Raw genomic sequence first — 10,570 nt, forward strand, 5'->3', positions numbered from 1 at the left:
CTGTTCCTCGTCCACTTCAAAGTTTGTTAAACTTTTGTTATTTGTGAAGATGTAATATCCAGTTGAAATTGTTGAGATGTCATGCAAACTGGCTTTATAATGGCTACATGAGGAGCAAGTCTTCCAAACTGTAGGCATATGGAGCGCATGCATGTTTGATAAGCTCCTTCGAGAGCATAGGCTTTATACACGAACATACAGAGGCCTACTAGAAACATGCTGATCATATATGTACATAAACATTTCCAGTCATGATTTTCCATGATTTGTAAGTATATTATCATACAATGCCGTGGGTACTAACCCATACATATTGTTCGATGTGTAGGCCTAACACTGTATTTATTTATCTGGTTATGCATGATTGTCTCCCTTGTACACCGGCACGCATGCACATTTGGTGAGGTTTATTTACAAAACTCTCGACCAAAGTAATTACACAGCTAAAATGAAAACGTTGAAAGCATGAATAATATTCTGTAACAGTGAAATAATGATTATGTATTTATTGTTATAGATACAGGGGCCTTCGTGGCCGAGGAGGTTAGCACACCAGCACCGCACAATGACCCAGGAACCTCTGCCCGTTTTCCTCCAGCCGCCGTCATGTAAATGAAATATCCTTGAGTACGGCGTAAAACACCAATTAAGTAAGAATGTAAAAAAAAAAATAATTTTTTTGAAGTTAAAAATATTGTCTGTGTTTGTACGGCAAATGGCTATAGGCCTATGCATGACATTTGAAGACTTTTGCCAGTAGGGCCGAGTAGATTGGCCTTTCATGAGTATGGAGTTCGGGGATCAGGATTGCTCAGTCGTTCATGAAGCAGGAATCCTGATAACAGAATAGAAGGGCAGTGCGTGAGGATGGAATCCGGGGAACCGGATGGCTTCGGTCACTATTCTGCGACATTCCGTGGATTAGTCACTCCCCCTTTACCCACCCGGAGGGGTTGCCCGTGCAAATTGAACTCTGGGCCAGATTTCACGAAACTTTTTATAAATTCACTAAATTTCTTAAGTCGGCAGTTTTTTGGCCTTTATCCATAAGTCCAAAGTGAAAAAAAAGTCAAGTACTATGTAAATGTTTTGTGTAAGGAGAAGAAAAAATACACAATATAGACGTTCACTAGAATCTCATTACACGGATGGAATCCTGGGAACAGGTTGGCCTCGTCACTGTTCTGCGACATATTCTCTGGATTCCATATGTCAGTCCCTTGCCTTATATGTTCACGTGTACCTTATAGGTGCAGGACGTCCCATGTAATGCCAAAGATGTTGAAAATGCGGAAAGAAGCAGATCAGCACCGAAATGACTGCTTTAAAGACATGCATTTATATTCAGAGGGGCCTTATACGACATCAACACATTACTCGCGCATCGAGAATTACCGCTGAGATTTGTTTTTTTTTGGGGGGGGGGGAGGGAGAGGTTTTGGGGGGGGAAGTGGACTTCTGGGATTTCGCTGACCTCTAGAATATTTCACTCATATGATATGGCGTTTATAAGTCGGACCTTTATAGTTGGGAAGAAGGACCCTATGTATATATACGATCGTGTTTTCTCTATAAATGTAAATATTGTAGCAGGGTTGGAATACCATGACCTCATCCAATGGTAAAGCCTGGCTGTCGCATGCATCTTTGGGACGCTCATGCAAGAAGCGGAAGTTGTTATTAAGCCGCAAGACCAAGGCCTTAATTTGATCTTGTTTATTACTATTTATGTGTGGTTAAAATTCAAAACGTACTTAACTGAGAAAGATCCTGTCTTTTATCAGTAAATAACAGGAGCGTCAACCAGTCCAAGTAAATTAAGTCCATCGTAAAATGATCGAAAACCTAAACTGAACCGTGTCAGTTTGTGATAATAAATTAGTTTTGTCAGCATGGAAGTTTGTCTTGTGGCTGACGAATTTGTCAGTGCTTCACTCCGCGCAGTCACCTTGGTTTCTTGTAGACAATGTAGCCTATATAGCATATCATGTTGCCGTCCGTCGGCATTTTGCCATCTCCTTATATTATAACAATATAAATGAAAGAGATAACAGATGCGCTTAAGAGCCAGTTCGAGAGGGTATTTTTAACCGACGTTATGAGGACAAACGTTCGGAACATAATACAATATAATGATATTACCAGCTTATGACCCAGGAGCCTCTCAACCATGCGATCGCTGTGAGTTCAAGTCCTGCTCATACTGGCTTCCTCTCCGGCCGTACGTGGGAAGGTCTGCCAACAACCTGCGGATGGTCATAAGTTTCCCTTGGCTCTGCCCGGTTTCTTCCCACCATAATGCTGGCCGCCGTCGTATAAGTGAAATATTCTTGAATACGGCGTAAAAAACCAATCAAATAAATAAATAAATAATTACCAACTTCATGTATTGTGTATAGTAAAGTTATGAACATTTTGTCATTATAATTTCATATATTATTTAATATACCCCATTGTATGACATCTTTATATGCAGTAAGTAAAAGTAATACGCAATTGTAACGTACATAATGTGATTATAGTCTACATCATACAGTTCTAATCACACGAATATGAGGTTATATAGATGAACTCTCTGTATTTCTGTTCAGTTTTATTGTTATCATTTACGTTTTACACTCGTCCCTAAGTTGCCATTTTATTATGGTAAAATGTGAATCGATGAATATACGTACGTCATTAGTCCAGATGACCGTCATATAGTTCACCTTGCGTTCAACCATGGCAGAATATACTTAAAATGATAATTTTGTACGATCAACTTAATTCGTACTTTCTCTTCATGTGTAGTGGCTTACTTATGTAAGAACAATAATATCGCTAGCGTCTGCATGTAGATATATTATAAATGAAATATAAACTATGGTCTAACCGGTATATGTGACAGCAGTGATGACATCTAGTGATTCCATAGGACAAATAATCCCATGAAGATCGATCATTAATTTGTGCTATTACTGTGGCAATGTAACGAAGGGAGAGAATTCACGAAGTGTTCATTTATTCTCTCCCTTTGACCATGGAACTTCCACAACTGGCTATATGTCGCTGCTTGTTAAAAATAGCGCAAATTTACCATGCACATCATGTATGTACAGATGTAAAAGTGAGTGCTTTTATTTCTGCCTACATACAAGCCTGTATATATTTACAATTCTCTATGCATTTGCTGAACCTTTGCTTTGATCTGTCTAAAAATTATTCACTCGAGTCAATCGGACGGATTCCAGGGAAAATATTAACCAGAGTACCAGATCTGCGACATTCACCAGAATCCGAGACGCCATGGCCATGACAGTAGTCATGAGCTATACTAAGGCGATGAATAATCCATTACCATGACCTATTTCTGTCTCACTGGCTGCACCGTCAGTGAGAAGTGGGACTGAACAGATTAATAAACTGTGTCATGATGTAAAACCTATGAATGAATATCTTATGTACTTGACTGGTAAATAAGAATATTCACTAACCGATATACTACGGCGGCCAGCATTATGGAGGGAGGACACCGGGCAGAGCACTTTAATGGACATGGAATTAATTAATGGGCGTAATAAAATGAAATACTCAGAATATAAAAATCGGACGTATTTATGTGAAGATGGAATGTGTGTACTAAAACAATTCAGTATACAGGCCAAACTTGCGGAGGAAATAAAGGGGACATGGAAATCTATATAACGCTGATCGAAACACCTTGTCCCAGTTATACAATGAACTGACTAAACTGTATTTCCCTGTTCTTTTGTCGGATATGTTCCTATAGAATTACACCCCACCCTTCCTCTTCTCCAACTTGCCTGTGATGTCCAGTCGTATGTTGGTCCTGGGACCAACAAGTAGTCATCATTATTATTGTGAAATTCTGTGGCTCCCGCCATATTCTTAAATAAAATGCAGGTAATGAGCGAAACACAGTGCTGGGGACTTAGCTTAATGGTTAGCTTTGTTCATAGCATAAAGCCTGCAGAAAACGTGTTGAAGCTGTAGACCCCATACATCCAGGCTACGTGTGTGTGTGTGTGTGTGTCTACTGTGGCTACTATATACAGCCTTAGCTTTCAGGCGTACAGAAGGGTTACTTTTATTCGCGTAGGGTATTGGAACTTTAGAGGAAATCTTTATATCTTTGTTTACAACACTGACCAACACTGCTTTAGTCCGGGTGTGGGCTAAATGATGGAGTGATCAAATGGATGGTTTGTAAAATGGTTCATGGTCTCAAACATGTACACGAATTTCATTACTATTTTGCATAGTTTTGTGTATTACATGTTTGTTGAATAAAATATACATACAGAACATGTTTATTTTGTGTTTATTCCCAATTTACCTACTTGTGGCAGATGTTTAAATTAAAGTTTTATTTCTACTTTAATTATTTTTTTAACTTACCCTCAATGCACGACACGATTTTTCTTGACCATCAATTTCGTAATTTAAGACTTAGTTTAAATTTTAAATAAATTATGTCAACTTCATAATTTTAGGTGTTGTTTTCGGCATTATAAATGTTAAACTTCGTTTTAATCTAACATTGTGTTATAACCTGTATATCTACAGATAGTTTAACATGTATCATTTAACATGTGTCATTTAAAGCGCAGAAATGCTATCTGCATTTGAAGACAGTAAGAGTTTATCTGTGATAGATTCTTACTCTTATATGTAAATTGAACAAAAATATGAACGCAATACCTAATATTTTGATAAAATTAACTGCGTTATCAAATTCCTTTCAATGCCGTCTTTCAGGGGGACGTAAAATGGACGCTTAACAGTACTTTTCCATAAATGATGGAAACGGACAACCCATGGTAACGCTGACGCTGGTTAGGAAACAGGGGTGGGATCAGCTGTGGAAATTCCACAATTCAGTACTGAATATGTTCACCGCTTGCCTGCTGCACTGCTACACAACGTCGACGCATAGGCCTCATCGAGGTCGAGGTCGATAGTCGAGGACATCCCACGGGTTCGTTTGAGGACAGATCAGGTGAATACGCTGGCCAATCGAGCACTACGACGTTTTCGGCCTACAATGCTCTGCATACAGTAGCAACATGGGTACAGGCATTTCGTGCTGAAATGTTATCCCTGGGACAAATGGGACGACTATTAGCCGCAGGGTTTCATCACCGTATCTTACCGCATTATAGTTACCGTCGATGAAATGAAGTTGAGTGGCCAGGACTTTTCCCCGCCCGCACAAGTACCCCACACGATATGTTCTTCAGTAATTATACTTAATATTCAAATCAGTTTTACTTGGTTTTCTGGATGAAAAAATTACACCTCACTGCCACACCAAAGTGGGACGATTTCGTATTTAGTTTCAAAGGGTCCTTTGCTCTGAAGTTGTGTTGTTAATGAATTTAGCAACAGAGACTTGTATCGGGGAGGTTGTAGTAGATAATCCATATACAACTGAGGCAGTAGGCCTACACGGGTTTTTGCTGGACTCTGCCTGTACACTATTGTCAAAGAGACTGCAACTTTATAATATTGCGGAAGATAGACTAACCATGTCAAGCACGGAGACAATGCCCAATAAACTAGCCTTCAAAAAGAAAACCTTTGTACTTAATAATTTTTTTATACTATTGCGAGCCAGTTTAAACCAACCTTATATTATACAGTCTTATAGAACATGCGATAATTTAGGACACTCCGTTATAGGCCTACACTGTATTAAAGTTTAACGTGACTTAACCCAGAAACCCAAACTTATAACACATATACTCGTATATTTACTGTAGCCTACACTTGTATATTTCTAATGACGCTAGCCTTGGCTTCCGTCCAAGCCCCCAAAGCAAAACAACTTGTATCTATCGTAGTTTATGATGCAGTGAATCATAACACATGCAGTGAACCATTACATCAGCGTGTCAATAATAAAATGTGCCTGACTGATCAACCTATGTTCTTCACTATATACAGCTGAGTATATCTACACTATATACGACATCTGACATTTCCTTGACAACCCTTATACAGGTAATGATGTTTTTCTACATAACATGGACGTTAGACACGGACGGAGACAGGCTTAACTTATCAGTGTATCAGTACATGAGACACATGTAAGCTTTATGCTAGTGAATATCCTACCTCACTGTGGGCCAAGAATAAAACATTAATGAAACATATTTTAGAAAAAAACATTATTGTGTAATAAACTTAGAAACATAGCATTTGCATAACTTAAAAGATAACAATTAAATAGGAATAGCACATTTAAAAAATAATATGCATGTAATTGCAACACAAATAACTTTTGTTACGCAAACGAACGTGAGGAACCTAACCTGAGGCAATTTTGTGAGAACGTACATAATTTCTGTGATTCTGGCTGTTCATATGTTTTATTATGGCGGCTCTTGTATATAAGGTCTCTCGTCTTGTATATAAGGTCTCTCGTCTTGTATATAAGGTCTCTCGCGTTCACAGCTTTAAAGCATTATGTATTGTACATTGAGGTTCACACCGATCAAAGTTGTATTTCTCCCATAGCTTCTGCCAACACCTAGAATTTACACCTAGATGGCAAATGTCATGTTCCTACATTAATGATCCCGTGTCTCCTGCTCTCGAGATAATTACTCTTACACAGCCATCATAGCAAACCTTTATGAAAGTATTTCCGAAAAAAGAAAACATACCATGTATTAAAAAATACAGAACAGAAATATAGTTTTTTGTTAGCCAAACAAACTTGAGAAGAATATCTGGAGGAAAACATCTCAAAATTACAGTCATCAATAAAAAAGGTTATGGTGCAAGAGACAATCATATTATAACACAAAGGACAAATACCTTATTAACTGGACGATCTCTAAATATTAAACTGAAAGCTCATAACCAATGCTTTATAATATGAGTATAATGACAAAAATTTATTCGCCGGACTGAAATTAGGAAGCAAACACCCACAATGTCATTTTCTATGGCCGCATGCAGGGGAAATAATTAAAATCATAAAGCAGTTCGCTTTACATGTGAAAAACCACCCTGAAGAAATGGAAAAGGTGAGCGACCATGTACAAAATCATTTCAGCGATTTTTCAGTGTTGTCTTGTACAGGCACCTTGTAGAGGATTTCTGGAATCTGACCCATATGTACGTCCGTTCGGCCCCCGACACCCAACTGGCTGTTGCTAAAGGTGAAGACTACTCCATCCTGGTTGAAACGGGGAATATCTGGCTGATAGAATTCCGTGCAACCGTCAACTTGCATCGACATAAACATTTCGGCATTTTGCAAGGCACCGTAGTATGTCCCAGGACCCTTTAACCGCAATACTATATCATATTTGTGTTCTGCAAATAATTTTACCGGTTCAGAGAACCTTATCAGGTTAGTGAGGCTGGATTTTTTCATTAGCATCTGGATCTTGAGTTTTTGAACACATTCCGTCCCATTGCGGAGCTCGAGAAGAACCTGATACAGGCCACTTTTGGTCTCTCTGGGCCCGTAAAGGGTAACCCCACAGAGCAGTATTGGTTTGCTGACGGTCAGTGCAATTGCGTCAAGGGAATCACCGTCACACGACCAGAAGCCACAATCTTCAAAATTCCGAATTTCAAGGAATCTGAAGAGGATTTTCACATCATTCTCGGCGTTTTCATTCCAGTTTCTCTTTTGAACAAGGAAACGCCCTGATGGAAATTTGCCGGACAATTTTATTTCCAGTAATTCAGACAGTTCATCGTTGTCAAGCAGGCCAGATTTAGCGACAACTGATCCAATGAACTCGTCTGTGAGCCAAATGTAACGAACTGTGAAAACTGTGTCGCCGAGAACTTCTCTTAGGTTTTTGGACGTTACATCTAAACTCTTCTTCTCACATCCCTGTCTAGCCCACGCCATCACGCTGTTGAATACAACGCTTTCGTCGACAGCCAGATCATCCATAGATAACAATTCTTTCAGGCCGCCCAAGGACAGCGTTAGAAATGATGATGTTTGTATGATGCTAGGATTTTCCGTGATTTTTTCTTTACACATCTCCTTCACATCATCTCGCTGACTTAACCTGGCTTCCTCATACAACATGCAAACATCGGGAAACGTTAATCTGTTTATCAGAAAATTAAAACACTCTGCTTCCAGGCCCTTAACATTCAGCTTTCTGGACAAATGCAGCAAAGGTACAACGATATCCTTTGTCATGGAAGCCTCATCTGTGTAGATAAATCTGCAAACAGGTCATTCCGTCAATCAAGCAAACTGATACAAGAATTCAAGAATTTCTTGAAGTATATCTGTGTAAAACGTCCTATCGATTCGTCCTGTTGCTGTACAGATTTGGTTGGAAATTAGCTACACATACATATGTTCGAAATTTACTTATATTTCACTCGCAGCATTACCAAATGGAAGATTTAATCATTGACCATTAATAATTAACATTTTACTGACTGAAGATATCATAAAACTTACTGAAGAAGCGTGTCAAATAATATGGGCGACGTGTCGTGGATGATATGACGTTCAGATTTAACGGGGATATTGCTTCGGCAGGCAATCAGACATTTGTGCACAGAGAATGTTTGTCGGGTCTCTGAGTCACTAGCTGGTGGAATGACCTCGATGGCGAAGTCCGAGTGGGCCGACGTCCGGAACATCTGACGGAGACAGTCTACAATGGTCGGCGCAGCATCTTCCCTGGAAAGTGTTTGCATAATTCCGACATTTTTTTAATAAAGTACTTGCGTGTAGATGCTTGATGTAAATACTTACTCACAATCAAGAAAATAATTTCTACATACAACAGTAGTCAGGTTTATGAATGTACGAAAACCCATAGCGACTGGTGTAAGCCATTAACTTTCGACAAGTACCTAACAAACCTCTTGACCTAAACTAGTCAAGCCGTCAGGTGGTGCACTGTAGCACGACAGTTCTAAATACACATTACTTGTACTACACATATACAAAGGTATGTAACATCCAATTAAGAGATTTTAGAAATCCACTTACTTGAAGGACATGACGTTCTGAGTAATAACGGTTGACAGTCGACGGTCGTAATGTTTTGCGAGTGTCTCTGTGGTGACAAAAATCATATATACTCATATATGACAATATATAGTTATAACATTCACGCATGTATGCATGCGCACACGAGTTTTGTAGCCATGCTTAGTTGTCCGTTCGTACACGACCAATTTCATTCACTCAGAATATTGCAGCACGTCGGCCTTTAACAATTACCTTTCAGGTCGTTTTTGTGGTGCCTGCCTGGGTACTTCCCTGGGTAGGCCTATAGTTCTCCCTGGAAAAAATAAAGGCACGTCAGGTTTATTTATATTCCGGCTCGCCTGAACAGAGATACTGTGAAAGGTTATTGTGCAAAGCTAAAAGCTAAGGTAAGGTAAGCCCTACAAGTAGCCTCGAGTTCAATGAACTGTTGTGGGGCAAAATTACAGCAACGTACGGTTTATTATTCGGTAAGGTGATATACAAATTCAGTTTGACGGAATTGTGGTAGAATAACCTCGATTTTACATGAAGATCTATGATTTCCATTTGCTGCAAAATTCCTTATCCTTAAACAGAAACATCCCTTTTTTCCGTCACAAAATAATATATATTTTCGGCTTGAACTAAAAATAATCATTGCTTTTATTTCACGAAGTACTATAAATCTAAATCAACCCTTCATTGAATAATTTCCTTTTTTTGTATGATACCTGACATATTATGTAATATTAGCATGTGTAGAGAAAGAAGGACCATTCATGCATAACCATACATTTGTGTCTGGGTTTTGTGTTTAAAAGTAAAATTAAAATCTCTTTTTCGCATGTATAATAACATACTGGTATGTCTTTTTTTAGCAGTGTCATGTCTTAAAGTGCCTGATATTTCCCGTACCTATTTTTACTCCAGTGACGTTATGCGTAAGTTGTTTCATAAACCCATAAACCCTTCATAAACATACAGAATAAAAAAATGGGTTTTTTTAATCGGAAAAATGGTGAGTTTAGATACATATTTGTGAGAGATTCAAACTTGGGACAAAGGTCACTAATTTCGTGGGGCTCATACTATGGCATCATATCTATTTGCTGTGTAACTGTTGAAGAGCTTGTGAACTGATATAGAACGATCGTCATTAATGCTCTCAGGGGACGGTTTTTTACACATTTGATCACAGAGTCTTGAATTTAGTATATATATATATATATATATATATATATATATATATATATATATATATATATATATATATATTATGATAATATAATATAATGTTTCCTTACTGTGGCCAAATCTTTCAGGCCTTAATAGCGCGTTAAGAACTACGTTAAAACAATGGCGGATTGATATTTAGACTATGACACAGCAAAGAACAATTACAAATGAACTGACATGACCGCTGTTATAGCAATAGACTTACTACATTGGTTTTAATTCTGTAGAATTTTTATTTTAGAAATTGCTTTAGTTCTCCCATTGCTTTGTACTGTTTCCTAGCGTCCCTGCGTAAACGAAAGGAAGACCATTCGTGTCACAGAGAAAAAAATACCTGTGGAAAAAAAGTCGTAATTAGGATAA

At 38.4% G+C, this 10,570-nt stretch overlaps 1 protein-coding gene across 1 annotated transcript; it reads right to left on the reverse strand.

Moving 5' to 3' along the window:
- Window positions 1-6,940: 6,940 nt before the first annotated feature.
- On the reverse strand, window positions 6,941-9,098 carry LOC135471843 (BTB/POZ domain-containing protein 2-like). The gene is made up of 3 exons (XM_064751230.1): window positions 8,990-9,098; window positions 8,450-8,674; window positions 6,941-8,204 (listed from the first exon to the last, which is right to left on the reverse strand). Exons 1-3 carry the CDS (start codon window positions 9,073-9,075, stop codon window positions 7,055-7,057), a joined length of 1,461 nt encoding a protein of 486 aa, XP_064607300.1. The 5' UTR covers window positions 9,076-9,098; the 3' UTR covers window positions 6,941-7,054.
- Between the last annotated feature and the right edge of the window lie 1,472 nt (window positions 9,099-10,570).

Source organism: Liolophura sinensis, chromosome 7 (assembly GCF_032854445.1).
Source record: "Liolophura sinensis isolate JHLJ2023 chromosome 7, CUHK_Ljap_v2, whole genome shotgun sequence".
Taxonomy (NCBI): domain Eukaryota; kingdom Metazoa; phylum Mollusca; class Polyplacophora; order Chitonida; family Chitonidae; genus Liolophura; species Liolophura sinensis.

What these genes read in the sequence shown, in the direction of transcription:
- LOC135471843 (XM_064751230.1), bottom strand. Translation starts at nt 9,075, where the DNA reads ATGATTTTTGTCACCACAGAGACACTCGCAAAACATTACGACCGTCGA. An exon ending in CAGAACGTCATGTCCTTCAA is followed by an intron (nt 8,675 to 8,989) that starts GTAAGTGGATTT and finishes AACACTTTCCAG; the next exon opens with GGAAGATGCTGCGCCGACCA. An exon ending in TTATTTGACACGCTTCTTCA is followed by an intron (nt 8,205 to 8,449) that starts GTAAGTTTTATG and finishes ACCTGTTTGCAG; the next exon opens with ATTTATCTACACAGATGAGG.